Source organism: Centruroides sculpturatus, unplaced genomic scaffold, assembly GCF_000671375.1.
Source record: "Centruroides sculpturatus isolate CEXI.00-Female unplaced genomic scaffold, Cexi_2.0 scaffold728, whole genome shotgun sequence".
NCBI lineage: Eukaryota > Metazoa > Arthropoda > Arachnida > Scorpiones > Buthidae > Centruroides > Centruroides sculpturatus.
Window position 1 is genome coordinate 104,829 of NW_019384847.1, and position 20,510 is coordinate 125,338.

General features: G+C 33.2%; 1 protein-coding gene and 1 long non-coding RNA gene across 2 annotated transcripts in view; one reads left to right on the forward strand and one right to left on the reverse strand.

The window, feature by feature from the left end:
• The first annotated feature begins 1,790 nt into the window (after nt 1-1,790).
• Nucleotides 1,791-12,207, forward strand: LOC111630411. The gene is made up of 5 exons (XR_002757520.1): nt 1,791-2,248; nt 2,352-2,619; nt 2,688-2,840; nt 3,456-3,567; nt 11,086-12,207. It is a non-coding gene; the product is annotated as an uncharacterized LOC111630411 (long non-coding RNA).
• LOC111630410 (transmembrane protein 59-like) overlaps nt 7,741-20,510 on the reverse strand; it is a 35,017-nt gene continuing 22,247 nt past the window's right edge. The window contains exons 4-6 of the mRNA XM_023374502.1: nt 12,214-12,403; nt 9,084-9,388; nt 7,741-9,011 (exon numbers count right to left, since the gene is read on the reverse strand). Coding sequence (XP_023230270.1) covers nt 8,883-9,011; nt 9,084-9,388; nt 12,214-12,403 — 624 coding nt within the window. The 3' untranslated portion in view covers nt 7,741-8,882. The remainder of the gene's footprint in view (nt 9,012-9,083; nt 9,389-12,213; nt 12,404-20,510) is intronic.

Consider the following 20,510-nt stretch of genomic DNA (forward strand, 5'->3'; position numbering starts at 1 on the left):
ATGAAATAAGATGATGTTAAAGCAATAAACACATATGTCGTCCCAGTACTCACTTATTCTTTTGGAGTTATACATTGGACTCACACAGATCTTGAGCAACTCCAAATGAAAACAAGAACACTTACTAAGCATAAACAACATTGGACTCACACAGATCTTGAGCAACTCCAAATGAAAACAAGAACAACACTTACTAAGCATAAACAACGTCATCCATAGAAAGATTAACCCTTCCATGTAAAGATTGTGGACGTGGCCTGATTGACATAGTAAACCTTCACTACAAACAAATACAGACACTGCGAGTTTTTCTACAAAAAAACAAGAAACATCAGTTACATCAGACTCAAATAAAATCACCATTAAACTTAAATATGCATTATATGGACAAGACAGAACATATAAAAAACATAGACATCATCAAGCAATCATGGGTTCAAAAGGCACTCTATGGCAGACATCCCTATGACCTAGCCCAGGATTTTGTTGACAAAACTGCATCAAATAGCTGGTTAGCTCAGTGATGCCTCTTTGGGGAGACAGAAGGGTTTATGATTGCCATACAGGATCAGGTGATAAATACTAAAAACTACAGAAAACACATACTCAAAGATACAACACTCAGAAATGACACATGCAGAAAATGTCACATCATGCCAGAAACTATGCAGTACATCACATCATTTCTGGTTCCAAGCTCTTGGCACAGACAGATAATTTACATAGACATAATCAAGTAGCAAATACATCAAGAGCTTGCAAAGAAACACAAATTATTAGCCATCCACAAACTATACTATAAATACGTTCAACAGACAGTATTGGAAAACAACACGCACAAACTGTACTACGACAGCCATAATCACAGATAAAACAATTTACCACAACAGACCAGACATCACACTCATTGACAAACACAATAAAATCACATACATTATAGACATATCTGTTCCAAACACTCACAATGTACAAAACACGTGCAGTGAAAAAATCAGCAACTACATAGAACTCGCCCAGGAAATAAGGCATCTATGGAGGATGAATAGGGTGCTTATTGTACCTGTCGTTCTCTCCTCTACATGTGTCATACCACACACGCTACACAAAAGCCTGCGAACATTAAAATTGAATAGAAACACATACATCACACTACAGAATGCCTCTATATTGAATACATGTCATATTGTTAGGAAATTCCTGAATACAGACACACACTAACACGCTTATTTAATTTTTGTCTTGTTTTGAAGTTACTATGCCTTGACTGGTCCGGCATAGTATACAGCCATCGGTGTCAACCTAGTGTGACTCACAAAACTCAATATAATAATAATAGGTTTATGGCATTACGAAATTCTATTAATACAGTAGTATCATATCATACGTTTTTGAGGAAATAACATTTTGGTGTGCCATGTCGAGTCATAGGTGTGCCGCGAGTAGAAAAAGGTTGCGGAACACTGACTTAGACAACAATCAGACCTCCTTCCTTCCTGCTGTGTGTAACAATGTTCTGTACATCTTACTTCCTTCCCTCTCCTTGAATTACACACATAATTCAAGGACTGTCCTCTTCAGGCTGATGCAAGAAATTAAAAATCAAGTGTTTGGATGTCCTTAAAATTATGTAATAATGATGATTGTATCATCGAAAAGTCTAATTTTATTCTACATTTATCCTTATCATCACAATTTACTTTTAAAATCTATTTTTTTACTTTAAAAACTAAAAATAGTTTTATTTGATAGAATACATCTGCTACAATCATACATAGATGGTGGAAAGAAAATAAAGATAAGACCTACGATCGTTATCTCTCAGTACTTGTACGCTTTGTTCTCTTCCAGATTATCGTCTAGTTTAAATCGCTAAAGATCATTTTATAAATTTTATTTTAGAATTTGAATCTGGTGATAATATTGCAAAATGTTTCCAGAACATATTTGATTAGAAAGAGACTGCAAAGCTATTTTATAAGCTTAGAAATGGTGATTATTTATGCAGCAGATTCTTGATTATCCATCTTTGAATCAATTAGGATGATGAATATAAAAATACAGGATGCGAGATATAATGGAAAATCAATCTGTTGAGCATCTCTTCCTCACAGAAATTGTGTAGTTTGACCAGGATAATTAAGTATATCTGACGATGTGGAAGTAAGTGTTGGTTAGTGGCCTTTTACATGTGAGCCAATAATGATAACAGCTTTGTGTGTGTGTGTTTTCTGTCTCATCAACAAAATGTGTGAGTATTAATTAGTATGTAGAGAATGTTGTTTACACTGACGAACAAGCAAAAACTGTATAGTTTTCTGAATATACTTCATATTTCTAAAACCTCTAAACAGAGACCTGTTTCCTGTAGAAAGTCCTCCCAGGAGATACCCCTTTAATAGATCACCTTTGTATTATGTTGCCTTATCTCATCAAACCACACTAACTATTGATACTAAGGTTTTTTCCACAACATCCATTGTGATTCATTTGGGATAACTGAGAATCTTTTAGGTACATACATAACTGTATGTATCTACAGTAATAATCTTATAACAGAACATGGCAGCTGTGGCAATACAGTGTTGGTGGGAGAAAAATATTCAGGAAATTGAAAGATTGGTAAATATAGTAGTTATATAAAATTAAAAAAACTGGCTTAATAACATTACTTTGTGCTTTTTTGACAGATGAATAAAACTGAAAGAAGACAAGCAACACTAAAGACAAAGAATCAGGAAGAATTTTATAATCATTACAGAAGAAAAGTGGTCCTGATTCAAAGCATTATTCAAAGCTATTTCACCAAAATTACAATTAATTATTTACAAAATGTAATAAAGGTAATTATAAATAAAATATATACGGGTGTGCAATCACTTATCCGAAATCCTCGGAAGTTTTAAATTTCGGAACTTAAGATGCCACACGGCTACGTGCATTCGAGTTTTGTGCTATCAATAATAATTTTCAAACACTTTACTGCTTGCTAATAGTTTTATTAGTGTTTTGTCACTTTGAGAAGCAGGAAGACGGTCGTGTAACTGGTAAGAGTACCAAAATGCAAACTGATACACACACCAAATCACAGGTGTGTTGTATGTGTGTAATTGGGGCATTTTGGTATCAAATACAAGCTTTGGTGTGCAGGATAAACTTTTGATTTTCAGATAAGAGATTGTGTATTTGCATCATCATCATCATCATGTCATTCCTGTTTAAAAAATCAGACTGAAGCAGAAGTCAAATTATTCATGATGATGGTGGTGGTGGTGGTGGTGGTAATAAAAAATTGCATTACTGTAATGTTTGCTCAATGTAAATTCAATTGTAAAAATGTTCAGATGATTTATTTCTCTCTTCTCTACTTTTTCAATACAGAATTATTATTTTTGATAACAGCTAAAGTTTAATTAAAAAGATTTATATTGATTTTTAAAATGAGTTTTGTTTTAAAGCAGATTATGTTATCTAACAAATCAAGCATTTCACAGAAGACCGAGAGAGAGAGATTTTCCTTTATTGGAAGAAAGGGAATTTATCACAAGACAGCCTCATGTGCATGAAGAGGTAATTTATTTAGTTTATTATTTCAGATAGTATATTATTTAAATAATAAACATTTTGGGAAAAACCATTAACTAAAGTACATAACTTTTTTTCTATCTCCAATATTCAATTAACTACTAAGTGACAGTTGAATTTTGAATTAAATTCTCTGCAATTTATGGTTCAAATCTAATCCATCTGTAAGGTTGAATGCTTAGAAATTTCTATATCCCATTCTCTAAAATTCAAAACTGGTTGCACAGGAAACTTGGAGAAAGAAATAGTATGGATTGATGTTCGGGATGTAAGACTACCACGTGCTGTCGTCTCAAAGGTGGCAAAATGTGCATGCCCCCAAAGTACTGATATCCAGATTTCTTTCTTGCCAGGATACATGGAGTAATATGGTCAAGCATGGAATTATACAAAATAGTAGCATGTAATGCCTGTGATAGAGTTGCCGACAGATGTTGCAACTGCCATTCTAGATCCCTTGTGCTCGTAGATGGCCAAAGCCGGCGTCCCATCTGGTCCCACAAATGCTCGATGCGCAACAAATCTGGAGACCGGATAGACCGAGAAAATGTGACAAAACATTCCTTGGAAACCCTAGCTATATGTAGCTAAACGTTATCTTGCCGAAAAATGGCTGTTTATATCCCTGCCGTGAAAGGAAACACAAGGGTACAGAATTTCCCAGGCAAATTGCTTTGCTTTTAATATCCTTCGCACTACTACTAAAGTAACAGACTGTTATGCAAGATGGCTTTCCAGACCTGCCACTAGTGGGAGCAGTGTGCTTGACAGTTAAGGTGGCAGCAAATTTTGTTTTAAATTTTTGTACAATTTCCGTATAAACAAAATAGTAGATTTCTGTGGATTATCTGATTAATGAAATACAATGAAATCTGGGTTTAGAAGACACCTGCACTTAAAAATAGGAGTAGTTTTTTTTTACTTTTTCACGATAAAAATGGTGAAACAGATTGATAATATTACACAGTAATGTTACTTTGTGAACAGTTTCATTCAAATAAAAGTTAATGTTTTCAGAAAAAAGAATTTTTAATAGTTAACTCTTCTACCAAATATATTTTGTCTAAACTTTGGATGTACGGTAGAAAGATCTGATCATTGAAATGTAAATTGCAACCACCGTACACGGCAATTCCTTTTTGGTGTGCACTCTCCCATTTTGCCATTATGTTAGCATTTTTTATTCATGGAGTAAATATGATTCAATCGTACTTCTATACTTTCTGCCAATTAACACACGATAGAAGCGGTCTGTGTCACGTGACAGACCGATCCGATCTTACAGATCAATCCATCCGAAACAAAAAGTATACGCACCCAAAGTTGTTCCATACAGCATTACAATTAAATAATTTGTAGACTATCAAAATCTTAGATGATCTTTGGCACCTTAAGTGGCTTGACTGATTTAAATGCACCATATCCACCTAGAGCTGATCTAAAATATAGTTAATAACTGCGTCATAAGCAAATGATATTTAAACTAAATGTTAAGCAGTAAAAATATTTTTAAAATCTTTTTTTTAGCATAAAGAATTTGGATCATCATCAAAAGACAGAGTTTTAAAAGTAATAAATTAATTTTATTGTTCTCAGTATTTTGTAGGAGCAATTATCTTGTCAAATCGATGTTGGAAAAGATTGCAAAGGCAAGAAAAAAATTAAGTGTTTATATGCAAATATATTCAAAATTCACATTTCTACCGTTTGCGTAAAGAACATAGCTGCAATGACCATTCAAGCAAACTGTTAAATATTTCTTTGTTGCAAAGCAGTTTTTCAAAGCAGTGAAAAGTAATAAACTGACATTTTTCTTTTGTTCTTGATTAATTACTACAAAAGATATATTTCAATGCTCTATACAATTCATTACTATTACATTTCTGCAAATGATGCACTATTGCATTCTCATGTCAGTATTTTATGACTTATATCCTGTTCATTTGAAAATATAACTATAGATTTTTATATACCAGATGATAAAACTGGAAGTAACTGATCATCTAAAATATCCTTATTCAAATCAACATGGTAACATCGTTTTAATGGAAATGCCTTTTGCAAGTCCATAAAAGTACCAAAACTTGGCATTATAATGGGCTAGTAAAGCACTGATCTATCACTTTGAGGGACTGGGAATCAAATCCAAACTCAGCAATATTCATTTTAGTGATTGGCTATTCTACCCAATTTTCACTAGATTTGTCAGTGTTGTGATCATGCATTCAACTAGATACGAAGGATCTAACAATATTTTTTATGGGAGTAATGATCCCGAGCGTGTCAGACCCCATCCGTTGCCATCTGATCTTCCCTGCTGCAGATATGGGAAAAAGGTCCTTTTAGTGCACGAGAGACAGAGTTAAGAATTAAGAAAGAATCTGAACATTATGCAGCAATCTGATAATCCATTTAAACTCTCCACAACCAAAAATTACAATACCAGGGGTATTGGAGACAGTTTCGAAAGACAGCATCAGAGTATCGATTACAGTCAGCCGAACACCATTCAACACTTTTTATTCCTTTAGAATGGAAACCACGTCAAGCAATATTCTCTGCATGGCCAAGGTCTCCATATAGCACGAGCATCTCATTCAAATAAAACATTTGTTGCTTGGGTGCTGAAATTGCTAGCTATAGTGGCAAGTTTTAATATTGATTTTTAGTCATCTTACTGCTATATCTCTCTGTAGATAGCACATTGAATACGGATACCACACGACTGTAAATTTATATATATGGCATATAAATCCAAACGAGTGGTCAGTCCTGATCTTAATTCTGGTCATTTTTATGTCATCTGTGTTTTTAATTTAATGGATTACAATAAGAAGTGTAAAATTTAATAACCAAGATTATTTGATCAAGATAATTATAATTTGACACCAAGCTCATCTGTGAATTTAATCAAAGGAGTCTAGAATATGGGAACATTTTAATTATTGTAAACTGTTTATCTTGTGTTCTTTATATACAATTTTTTCTTATAACCTGTACAAAAAACATTACATGAAATTATGGTCGTCTTGATGATAAATTTGTAAATAGCTCTGTACTTTTATAATTTTCATTTATATATACTACTTTGTGTGACGTATTTCCTTTTGTGAAAATGTATGGCACTCTAATCAGAAAATTTACTGAGCTATCAGGATGTTATGGTAGTAATGGCCATAGATAGCATATTTTGATGATGATCGTAACTTAATTACGATTTTTAAACTTCTCAATGTATGGTAACAATGAGAAATTTAAAAAAAATGTTTAGGTAATGAATGAACTGATGCGTAAAAACAATGGAGGTATCATCACAGGTGAGAGATTGTTTTTTGTGTGCAAAGAATCTTTTCCATCCCTTTATAAGGACTAATTAATTGCTTTGTAAACATAGTTATTTTTCCTATTAACAAATATGATAATTATTAATCCTTGTATCTGATGTAATATACTTTACCCAACAACATTTCTGAAATTTCTACCTTCAAACTGCATACAAGTCTGTTCCATACTGGTAAACTTTTTGATCACACTGCATATAGAAAACTAAGTGTTATTAATGTCTAAAATTGAACATTTACTTATTACAAAGTAAATCTTGAAATGTGTAGCAGGACAACAACAGGCTCATGTGAACATAAAATTAACTTACTCAGTATTAGTCCAGTAATTACATCATCACTTAGTCTTTTCCCACTGAAATTGGCGACTACGTGATGATGTAAATTGCTAATAATAATGAATGAGCATTAATAAAATTTAAGGAAATTTGGATACAAATACAACTCTGAATGAGGTAGGTGGGACCTTATCAGAGCTCTAGACTATGCCCGTAGGAGTAAAAATGTCAAAGACCAATGGTTTACACAACCCTTTGTGAGATATAGCCCCCAAAAGGCTTAACATAGTACACACAGTGGCTCTAATCATGCCTGGAAGTAGTCAATACAATGGCATTTCCTGTGTTTTATGAACTAAAAGCTCATAAAATGCCATTGTAGTGGAAAACAGTTGATTTTTTGCATTGTTTCAAGAAAAGTTCGGAATCCTTTCAGTAAGGTTTTTACTCCTACAGTCCCGACCGCCTTGTTTGGAGCTGCATTTGTACCAAAATTTGTAAGTTATATGCATCATGCTTGCAAATAATTTCAAACATAGTAGGTTATATATGACTATAGTACTCTTTATTTTCAAATGTCATTTTTTCATACAACCTTCAATCTTGTTTAACATCGATTGAATGTGAAATTCTTTAGTACAGCAATTTAGATATCTTCATTGAGATAACAATACATACCAGTAGTGTTATTAAAGTACTTACAAGATGACATATAGAGCAATAGTAATAACATCTAACAGAACTTATCTGTGCCAAGTTAGTTATAACAGACAATCCTATATGTACAAACCATAGGCCAAATCTTATTTTGGCGGCAGAGCCAATAAAAATAAAATCCAAGCCGACGGGGTGGGCGCTTCGATAAATTCGGAATAACTACCGACGATCGGAATACACGTGGATAACAAAATTAAAAAATAAATGTTTCGTATTGCACAGGACCATTTGAGACTCTTACCTTGATTTCCGTGCTTAACTTTATTACTACTACTCCCGATTAATATTAAAGTGCAAAAAACCTTTCGAGGAAGAATGAAAAATGCAAACGATGCAATGGACAACATGTATGGCGAGAGCCGTCGATCGAAAAGTCAAAAAAAGACTAGTACTGATTTCACGAGAGACATCACAGACTTTCATTATTGGCAATGAAATTCGATAAATTGCCGACCCACCTCAGAACGACAATGTAAAATTAATACACACCTATATTGAAAATGCTATACTGCACTATCTGATTAAAATGCATGTTTTAGATCTTTTGGGATCCAGAGCTAAATTACTTAAATTTGTCTCTTAAATAGAATAACATCCGAAATCATCCTTAATGTTTACGTATGTAACACAACACGTACCAACAAGGCGTACGAACCCATCGTTAATTACCGATAAAAATTAAATGCTCGAACATCATAAAGAAAAACTGTACATTATAATAATAATAAAAAAATCAACATAGAAAATTTTTCTCATTACCAAAAATTACAACAAGATATCAAAGTTTCGACTACCGACTTCATTCGACGTGAAGGCTTATTATTATTATTATGGTACTCTTATTTTAGACTGTATTGTGTTGCATTCGAACTATGCAAAACTATTTAAATTTTTGGTGATGTGCAATTTTAACGTAAGGTAAATAACTAAATAAATGTTTGAGTAAAAGTATGATCTGAATGAACTATGCCTGATTTAAATTAATTTTCACGGGCAGAGGCGGTGCCTGAGGATCTTGAGGCGGTTGAATCTTGATTTTTTCTGCGGGACTACAAACTAATAAATAATCAAGATCACCATTGATATGAAGTTTCTGAAATGAATATAAATTTTGATTAGTTTTAAATTTTGTGTATTCTGTATTTTGATCTTTTGCAAAACTCACCTGAGGGCGAAGATGTTGTTCCGGAGCAGTGACTGCGGTGGCACAGCAAAGCCACACCATGACCATTACGGCCAAGAACAGTACTAACACCAACAACCATCGCGGTATGCCAGACTGTCTCGAGATGCAACCCAACCAGTCTGCCGCTGCCGTTCTTTCAGGATATCTGGAGACTTCCTCACGACCAAATCCTCCGAGAGCCACGCCGTAGTGGGAGTTGCTTCGATAAGCGGTAAGCCTGTGCATCTGTGCACCTTCAAATCTGATTGGTTCGTTGGGAAAATCATTTTCTTGTGAATCTATAACTAAAAAAATTTGAATTTAAAGTATAGTTTAATAAAAATTTTTAAAATCTAGATAAGTACATCCTCGAGACTGCTCAAAGAACAAACAGCCAAAATAAATCAAGAATTCTGCATTCACACCAGTGATTCTCAACCTTTTATTCGTCACAGTACACTTTTAATAATTTAACTTTACGGTTAACTTAGCACACGGTTACTTTGGTAAGTACCGCAGGACAATTGGTGACGTCATAACAGTGATTTTTAAATGCAGTTGGTTATTTAGGTCATATTTTCTAAATGCCTTGGTAACTACTGGCAGTTACCAGTAACACCAGTTACAATTTCCAAAAGCACTCTAGGAAGGTACAGCCGATTAAACTACTAGTCTGACATCACTTATGTACAGTATAGATATTCGCAGTGGCAGCACACTTCAAAAATCTTGCGTCACACTGAAGTGCCGCAGCACAGTGGTTGAGAATCACTGATTTACACACAGCCTGGATCTATAAAAATGCAGACAAGAGTTGCATGTGGACTGAATATCCACTCGTAAGCATAATGTGGAGATTCTGCAGCTCATTTCTTCAAATAAAAAACTAAGATCATTAGCGAGGTTGAGGACGAAGTTTTAACGTGAAAAACGTGTACGTCAAACGTTCAGCACCACTTTCCTGTAAGCCTAGAAGTTTGACAATGGTGTTTGGTTAGTCAGTGGAATCATGCTCGACATTCCAAACACCATTGTCAAACTTCTAGGCTTACAGGAAAGCGGCACTGAACGTCCGACATTCACGTTTAAAACTTTGTCCTCAACCTCGCTATTAACAAGGTTGTGGCTATGATTTTCTCTCTAAAATGTGAATGTCGCTTACAAGATAGGGGCGCTCAATGTTTATGTTTTAGAGATGAAAACTTTGGCCACAACCTCGCTATTAACTGAAGGAATGTTAGGTATCTACTTCTTGCACACAACTACAGCCTGGCTCTTGAAACTTTTGATGTATTTCACATGCACTGTGTCCTCGTTTCAAGAACTTTGTAATGGCTGCAGTCATTGAAGCATTTTGATTTTGAGAGAACATTTTCTTGGTTTTTTTTAACTTTTAGTTTTCTTAACATTCAGTCCTTCAGCATTTGCTATAGACATTAATAAAATGTCATTGTCAGTCCTTCCTGCTGTAGAAAGCAATAACCTTTCCTTTTGCAACATCATAGGCTGTCAAGTTAAACACAACATATTTTCTTATTTACAGCAAACTAGCTTTGTGTCATTAATTTACTAATTTTTACAATCTGGTTCCAAAATGATCCTGGAATTAGTACATAATTATGTCCTCTTTACCAATGAAAATGATAAACCCAACGTTTTCTCTATACCATGATACTACATTACCATTAGAATACTATAGTGTACTTATCTCAAAATTTACAAAAATTGAATTAGAACACACGTGTTCTGACTTTGACATACCATTTCTCTAGAATCAATTTTTTTATTGCTTTATTAAAAAGTAAATTTTAATTACTATCTTTTCAGGCTATTTGCATCTTTGTTTGCTCTTCTGTCACAAATGAATCATAATTAACGCATTAACGAAGATCAGAAATGCAGTAGCATCATGATCCACTTTTCAATATTTATTAATCAAACCAGCATATTTTTGACTTTTTTTTCTATATTACTATAATTCTTTGATTTAACTTTTCATTAGGCAAGGAAAACCACAGTATAATTCTATATATTCTGTAAAAAAGTCACAAGACCACAGTCATAAGTCTGACATCTTAATGGGTGAAGAAAAACAATACTTAGGATACTGGAACTTGCTGACACTTGCAGATAATGCAGTACGGAAAGAAAATTGACAGATAAGATGAATGAGCATCTACAATGCAAACACCTGTCTTCTAGCTCGTCGAGTCTTTTGAGAGGTGTCAAACGTCATTCGGTTCATGCCCATGTGTAACAATTTGTCTAATTTCTCTGGCATGATCAAGCAAGACTTATGATAAAACATTACATGTCGACAGTCTTTATGAAAAGGTTTTATTTCTGTTCTAACAATTTTCTGGAGTATGTTCGTGAAATTTATCGTAAGTTTCTTTGATTTACAATTCTGTTTTAATCTAAATTATTTTATAAATCTGTGAGAATTGTATATAAACTGAAACACTTTAGACATTACTTCACTTTAATTATACATTTTAAATCAAAATAATGAAAACAGAAATAAACAAACTAAATATTTTTTTATAATCTGTAAATCCTGTCCTAGGAATTATTCTATATCAGAAGCATGTAGACATTTTTACATAATTGGGAGATTTTCTGTATACAATTGTGTGTGTGGGGTTGCACAATTTTGTTCACTCACTTTAGAAATTTTCAACAATAAAGCTTCACAGTTTTGAGGAGAGGTTTGTGTATTAGGATGATTAATGCCATTAAATTTTGATAGTTAAAGGTTTAAGGGTGGGGAGATAGAGGGAGGTCAGACGTATCTCTAGTGGGGTTGGACATAATGAAGATTTTACTCATTAATATTTGCAACTTTTTATAAAACTCATCTCTATTCTCAAAATTATGATTTTTTAATATTAATTATTATAAAATGGCAAAAAGTTTTAACAGATGTTGCCACATACAATTTTAAATTTATTGTCAGGAAAGTTATGAAAGTTGTTGCTGGATTTTTTTATTAACTGTTTAGCTACCTCATGTGTTTTTCAGTTTATTGCTAAAGTTTTTTTTTGGTTGATTTCAATTTTAAGTTTCTAAATTTGCACTTTTTTCTACATAAGAAATTAATCTACTTTTAATTTTAAAAAATAAGACTTACATTCATCTGTATCCGAAAATTCCTGCACGGTTTCCGGCTGAGAACGAACGATCACCATTTTTCCGTTGTCTTGCTGAATGTATAATGTCCAGCTTTTAGTAACCAGACGTGAAACGTGATCCACGATATTGTTATACATCGACTGGATGTACAACAAGGGCATCATGAGATGTAAAGTTTGTTTCTGTTCCTAGTACATACAAAATACTACATTTAAATATTTCTATCATCAGAAAGAACTTTTGAAATTTCAATTTATTATATTTTTAAGTTCAAATTGTCACAAATTAAATTTAACATCATTAAATGGTTTTACCATTCATTGAGTGACTATTGGTAGTTACAGTACTATAAGTTTCTATAGTAAATCTTAGGGACTAAACATACTGCAGCAAAAAAAATGAACTGAGCAGCTCACATTACAGATCCTAGCCCAACAGTGGTGATTTGTCACCCATCATCTGGTGTCTACACATTGCTCGATGCTATTTACAGCAACTAGCACCTTTATCAGAAATGCCTCAGATAAAATAATTGAAGATATTCTCAGACACAAAGAGCTAATTTATTTAATCAGTTTCCTTTATTTTTTTAGTCAATGCAATTAATTAATCATTGAATGGGTAAGTTAAAAGAGTGATCTCCACTTCAAGTTCTAGAACAAAATGTTCAAATAGAAGAAACACTCTTTTAGAACCAGTTTTTTTTTTTTTAACATTCAGAGGTCTTTTCTCATTGGACAAAAAGTTCAGCCAACAAAAATCCACTTAGCAGTATTCTCATTACTTTGATTACAACTGACTCCCAACCACAGATATCTGCAATTACAATAGTGCCACTACAAACAGGATGAACAGATATATTGTATTTTCAGATGAATTTATTGCCCCACAAAGGATGGATCTATATATATGGAGGGACAGTGGCAAAAGGCTCCTGAGCATGCACTGTGAAGCACTAAAGGCCTAGCACCAGCTGTTATGATGTAGAATGCCATTGGAATATAGTATTATTCTTGCCTAAACACATTGCTAGTACTTCAGATCACAGAGTATTGCCTCAGCTTCCAATACTTATTTTCAGAGGTTTGCTGGTTTCATATTCCAACAGTATAATGCCAGCATCATGAGCATCATAAAATGTCCTATTGTTTCTGGATGACTACCATATGTCACTTCTTCCTTAACCTGCATACTCACCAGATTCATCTTCAATTAAGCACATCTGGGAAATGATTAACAAATAACTGTTGATGGGCTCTATCAAGCTAATCATCACAAATGAAGTTTGGGCACTTGTAGAGGCTGTAAGGCATTCCACAGGCACATTTGGCAGCTCTTCCTTTTCTAGCCAGACTGTATATAAGCAATTTTTTCCATCTGCTATGTACACCAAATACTAATTATTATGCATTCTGCATACATAACCAACCTTACCTCTAATCATGTATGCAACATACAAGTAATTTGATATAAAAAAACATCGTTTTGTCAGCCCATATTATCTTTATTTTGCTGGGCATTAAATTTGCAACACCATTTATATTAATTTAAAGAAAAAATTATATAAATTCTAAACGTTTTTGATGTCCATATATAAACCTAAAATTCTATAAATTCTCTCCCCTCTCCCTGCAGGCAGTATCTACCACCTCATTCTTTAGTCTACAGACCATTTTGTAGCTCTAGACCAGTGATTATCAAACTTTTTTCAGCCACTGCCCTCTTGACTGCATAAACTTATACCCAATGACCCAACCTAATTTTCCTTGTGTGAGAAAGGCTTGGAAATATTCTTAGCAAAGCTTTTCTACAAATCTCACACTTTGTGTCTTTACCATACATTGTTGTCAACATCTGGTCTGGAAACACATTAAATGCAATGTTTCTTCATATCTGTTTTAACAGAGAAAAGGAAAAGGTTGTCAGTGACCCAAACTCTTGCCTAAGGTCATCATTTGGTCCTGCCTCCGCTGTCCCCTTGCTTCTTTTCGCCCCTAGATTTACTCACTGTCCTGTTGGGGGCAATAGCACCCATTTTGGGAACCACTGCTCTAGACACACAAGATACTTCGTTGTAGGATACTATTGTATTTAATATGGTTCTGACAAATGGGCCAAGTGTATTTTATAATAATTGTGGAGACATTAAAACTATTATTATTTTCATTGCTGAATATGTAAATGAAGTATTCGGTTGATGCCAGTAACAAATGTTATGCCAAATACAATTACTAAAACGCAAAGAACTTATCAGAAAGATTTATCCACTGTTTGTTTCTGTATTTAAGAATATGATTTTTTTTACCAAGTACCAAAATAGGTGAAAGAATTAAAAATAGTTATAAATTGGAATGAAATTGTGTAAGATAAAAACAAACTCGAGAACAAATTGAGATCTGAAAATATTAAATGTTGTAAGGAACCAAGTCCAAGCGTTATTTTTGCTTTTATTCTATTTTTGTTTGGGGCTTATGTTTTTTTAGGACAAAGGTTTCCTCATCACTCACCTTAGAAACTTAGAAATAGAAGAGAAACCAATTCACTGACGAGAGAAAAGTGCCGTAGAAAAAACTCACGCACACTTGTGCTCCCAAGCGGAAAAAAGTAAGTCCGCACCGAGAAAAAGGGGGATACCCCACAAGCACAAACTTAGGAACTTGCTAAACGTTAAAGAATTTGAAAATTTTCGGGATGTTTTAAAGAATAATTTAAAAGGTTAGCGAGTATTTTCGGAAAATAGGTTGCCAGACAAACAAAGTTTTTATTGTTAGCAAATAAGTACGTAAATGAGGGGAGTGATCTCAATCAGAATTGTGACGTCACCTCACAGTATAAAGACCGAACCTCAAGTGAAGATGACGGAGGAGAGTTTCTGTTAGCAACGAGCGTGGTGAGCTTTGCATCAGCAAACGACAGAGAGGTGTCCGATAGGATAAAGTAGTTCCAAGGCAATTTTGAAGTTATTTGATTTGTGGATCGAAGATTAGAGAAAGTCTTGAGAGTCAAGGAAAAAGGTTCCTAGTATATTGAGGTGACGATTAGGACCTTTAATTCATAAGAATTGTTGTAAATAAGTTGTCTTTGAATTTTTTGTCGAATTCCAAAGGGGAATAGTTAAGTTAGAAAATAGATTGATATGAGTTTTGTCGGGTTGATTCTTGTTGATTTACATTGAATAAATTATTTGATTTTTACTAAATTTTGTATATAGTTATTACTAGAATTTTTATTAAATATTGGATTGTTTTTGAATAGCTTTGTCATTATTTAATTCGGTGCACGCTTAAAGTCCAGGCCTGGCACATTAACGCGAATCTACGTAAAGTACTCGTTAGGTAACGGCTATTTCCGGCACACATATTCGTGTCGATAATCATTGGAAAAGTCGGAAAAATAATATAGTACTTTACAGTGTTTTTACCTCTTGTTGTTTCTGCGATGCAAATGGGACTTGATTACTACAGCCAAGATTGCAGGCGTATCGCTCGGCAGTATGACTGTAGGCTTCCATACATGCTGCAAGAAAAATTAAATTTTACTAATATTTCATTTTCAATTATTTTTGAATAACAATAACATCCAATATTCTACAGAAATATATAACCAAAAACTAATTAGACATTGTGAGCATTTTTATAAAAATATATCAAAAGTGGTTCCCAAAATACTCACTGCAGATTAACTGTCAATTTTACTAGCGATATGCCAATCGCATTTGTGAAGCAAATATTTTTGGGCTGCTACAATTTATGGGCTTAATACAATTGGGCATCACTTCAAAGAATTGAAATTGTAGAATCGATTTAGTGAAAGCTTAGAAAAATTTCAGTAATCATCCAGATAATATTCTCTCTAATGTTTTTCAAAGTGTCTTTTAATGTGAAACCTCTGATAATGGGCTGAAAGGTCAAAGTTCTTGGAACTTACAGCAAACAAACATTAAAAAAAATTCTATTACTTTCTGCTTTATTAGAAGTTTTAAGGATTAGAGAAAGGAGTTTTGAATTTCTTGAAACTTGACATCTTAAACATTCATTCATGAGATTACAAAGCACCATTTGACTATCACAAATCTGCTCAAAATTTTTGAACAACCTATAACCAGAAGCCAATTAGATTTCTCAAGACAAGTATTTAACCCAAAAGCACTTTTTGTTTTTCTGTAGAGCATAAATTTTCAAAGTCAGACTGTAAATTGTTAGTGCATGCTTGTTAAATGATTTGTTTGCATTATCCACTCGCTTATCATATTATTGTTTGTTTTCCTATCTTTTGTACTTTATTCCATTATATAATTCCATCTGTTTGTATTTATATGCAAAAAGAAAAAAAAATCAATTCTTGATTGATGAACCCAACATTAAGTCATAAGACATTTTGCAGCTCCTTAACGAGAAGCCAAATCAGGTTAAGAAGCTCCTGAATATAAGTGTCATCTCTACTTATCAGATAATGTACAAGTAGAGATACACAGTACTTATAGACGCATAGCTACTTAACTGTTATCTGTCGGATTTTTATTGTAAACAGTTAACAGAGTTTAAATATTTAAATATATTTTTTTCCTGATGATTTTCTTGCATCTAGAATTTAAATTTTAAATTAAATATTTAAATGTGTTGTATTATTGTATTTAAGTTTAAAATAGTTTGTGTTTCTAAATTCTTATGACATTAATTGGAAAATTTTTTCACTTCCTCTCCTCTAGTATTTATTCCCATACACTGCAATTATTAATAAATTCAGGAAATGTCATAATATATCTCTTTTGCTTTGGATATTATATTTAATTATTTTACACCATACCAATTATAATGATATTATCAAGGTTATTTTAAATAAAGAAATGACAAATTAAATTTGAAAAAACAATGTACGGTACGGAACAGTCATCAGATACAAATAATACTAAACAATAATATGCAAATTAGCATTATTAAAATTCAAAGGAGTTACTTATTGCTTTAATAATTATATAGAATGGATATTAGAATATTTTTTGCTTATTTTTATCTTTAGTTATGTTATACTAACTAAAAACAGTAGGCATTTTAGTATTTTGGTAGTGTTTGCACTGATAAGATCACAATCCAAATGAATGAGAAATGTGTTTTAGAAATTTTNCATCATCATCATCATGTCATTCCTGTTTAAAAAATCAGACTGAAGCAGAAGTCAAATTATTCATGATGATGGTGGTGGTGGTGGTGGTGGTAATAAAAAATTGCATTACTGTAATGTTTGCTCAATGTAAATTCAATTGTAAAAATGTTCAGATGATTTATTTCTCTCTTCTCTACTTTTTCAATACAGAATTATTATTTTTGATAACAGCTAAAGTTTAATTAAAAAGATTTATATTGATTTTTAAAATGAGTTTTGTTTTAAAGCAGATTATGTTATCTAACAAATCAAGCATTTCACAGAAGACCGAGAGAGAGAGATTTTCCTTTATTGGAAGAAAGGGAATTTATCACGAGACAGCCTCATGTGCATGAAGAGGTAATTTATTTAGTTTATTATTTCAGATAGTATATTATTTAAATAATAAACATTTTGGGAAAAACCATTAACTAAAGTACATAACTTTTTTTCTATCTCCAATATTCAATTAACTACTAAGTGACAGTTGAATTTTGAATTAAATTCTCTGCAATTTATGGTTCAAATCTAATCCATCTGTAAGGTTGAATGCTTAGAAATTTCTATATCCCATTCTCTAAAATTCAAAACTGGTTGCACAGGAAACTTGGAGAAAGAAATAGTATGGATTGATGTTCGGGATGTAAGACTACCACGTGCTGTCGTCTCAAAGGTGGCAAAATGTGCATGCCCCCAAAGTACTGATATCCAGATTTCTTTCTTGCCAGGATACATGGAGTAATATGGTCAAGCATGGAATTATACAAAATAGTAGCATGTAATGCCTGTGATAGAGTTGCCGACAGATGTTGCAACTGCCATTCTAGATCCCTTGTGCTCGTAGATGGCCAAAGCCGGCGTCCCATCTGGTCCCACAAATGCTCGATGCGCAACAAATCTGGAGACCGGATAGACCGAGAAAATGTGACAAAACATTCCTTGGAAACCCTAGCTATATGTAGCTAAACGTTATCTTGCCGAAAAATGGCTGTTTATATCCCTGCCGTGAAAGGAAACACAAGGGTACAGAATTTCCCAGGCATATTGCTTTGCTTTTAATATCCTTCGCACTACTACTAAAGTAACAGACTGTTATGCAAGATGGCTTTCCAGACCTGCCACTAGTGGGAGCAGTGTGCTTGACAGTTAAGGTGGCAGCAAATTTTGTTTTAAATTTTTGTACAATTTCCGTATAAACAAAATAGTAGATTTCTGTGGATTATCTGATTAATGAAATACAATGAAATCTGGGTTTAGAAGACACCTGCACTTAAAAATAGGAGTAGTTTTTTTTTACTTTTTCACGATAAAAATGGTGAAACAGATTGATAATATTACACAGTAATGTTACTTTGTGAACAGTTTCATTCAAATAAAAGTTAATGTTTTCAGAAAAAAGAATTTTTAATAGTTAACTCTTCTACCAAATATATTTTGTCTAAACTTTGGATGTACGGTAGAAAGATCTGATCATTGAAATGTAAATTGCAACCACCGTACACGGCAATTCCTTTTTGGTGTGCACTCTCCCATTTTGCCATTATGTTAGCATTTTTTATTCATGGAGTAAATATGATTCAATCGTACTTCTATACTTTCTGCCAATTAACACACGATAGAAGCGGTCTGTGTCACGTGACAGACCGATCCGATCTTACAGATCAATCCATCCGAAACAAAAAGTATACGCACCCAAAGTTGTTCCATACAGCATTACAATTAAATAATTTGTAGACTATCAAAATCTTAGATGATCTTTGGCACCTTAAGTGGCTTGACTGATTTAAATGCACCATATCCACCTAGAGCTGATCTAAAATATAGTTAATAACTGCGTCATAAGCAAATGATATTTAAACTAAATGTTAAGCAGTAAAAATATTTTTAAAATCTTTTTTTTAGCATAAAGAATTTGGATCATCATCAAAAGACAGAATTTTAAAANCTAGCCCAACAGTGGTGATTTGTCACCCATCATCTGGTGTCTACACATTGCTCGATGCTATTTACAGCAACTAGCACCTTTATCAGAAATGCCTCAGATAAAATAATTGAAGATATTCTCAGACACAAAGAGCTAATTTATTTAATCAGTTTCCTTTATTTTTTTAGTCAATGCAATTAATTAATCATTGAATGGGTAAGTTAAAAGAGTGATCTCCACTTCAAGTTCTAGAACAAAATGTTCAAATAGAAGAAACACTCTTTTAGAACCAGTTTTTTTTTTTTTAACATTCAGAGGTCTTTTCTCATTGGACAAAAAGTTCAGCCAACAAAAATCCACTTAGCAGTATTCTCATTACTTTGATTACAACTGACTCCCAACCACAGATATCTGCAATTACAATAGTGCCACTACAAACAGGATGAACAGATATATTGTATTTTCAGATGAATTTATTGCCCCACAAAGGATGGATCTATATATATGGAGGGACAGTGGCAAAAGGCTCCTGAGCATGCACTGTGAAGCACTAAAGGCCTAGCACCAGCTGTTATGATGTAGAATGCCATTGGAATATAGTATTATTCTTGCCTAAACACATTGCTAGTACTTCAGATCACAGAGTATTGCCTCAGCTTCCAATACTTATTTTCAGAGGTTTGCTGGTTTCATATTCCAACAGTATAATGCCAGCATCATGAGCATCATAAAATGTCCTATTGTTTCTGGATGACTACCATATGTCACTTCTTCCTTAACCTGCATACTCACCAGATTCATCTTCAATTAAGCACATCTGGGAAATGATTAACAAATAACTGTTGATGGGCTCTATCAAGCTAATCATCACAAATGAAGTTTGGGCACTTGTAGAGGCTGTAAGGCATTCCACAGGCACATTTGGCAGCTCTTCCTTTTCTAGCCAGACTGTATATAAGCAATTTTTTCCATCTGCTATGTACACCAAATACTAATTATTATGCATTCTGCATACATAACCAACCTTACCTCTAATCATGTATGCAACATACAAGTAATTTGATATAAAAAAACATCGTTTTGTCAGCCCATATTATCTTTATTTTGCTGGGCATTAAATTTGCAACACCATTTATATTAATTTAAAGAAAAAATTATATAAATTCTAAACGTTTTTGATGTCCATATATAAACCTAAAATTCTATAAATTCTCTCCCCTCTCCCTGCA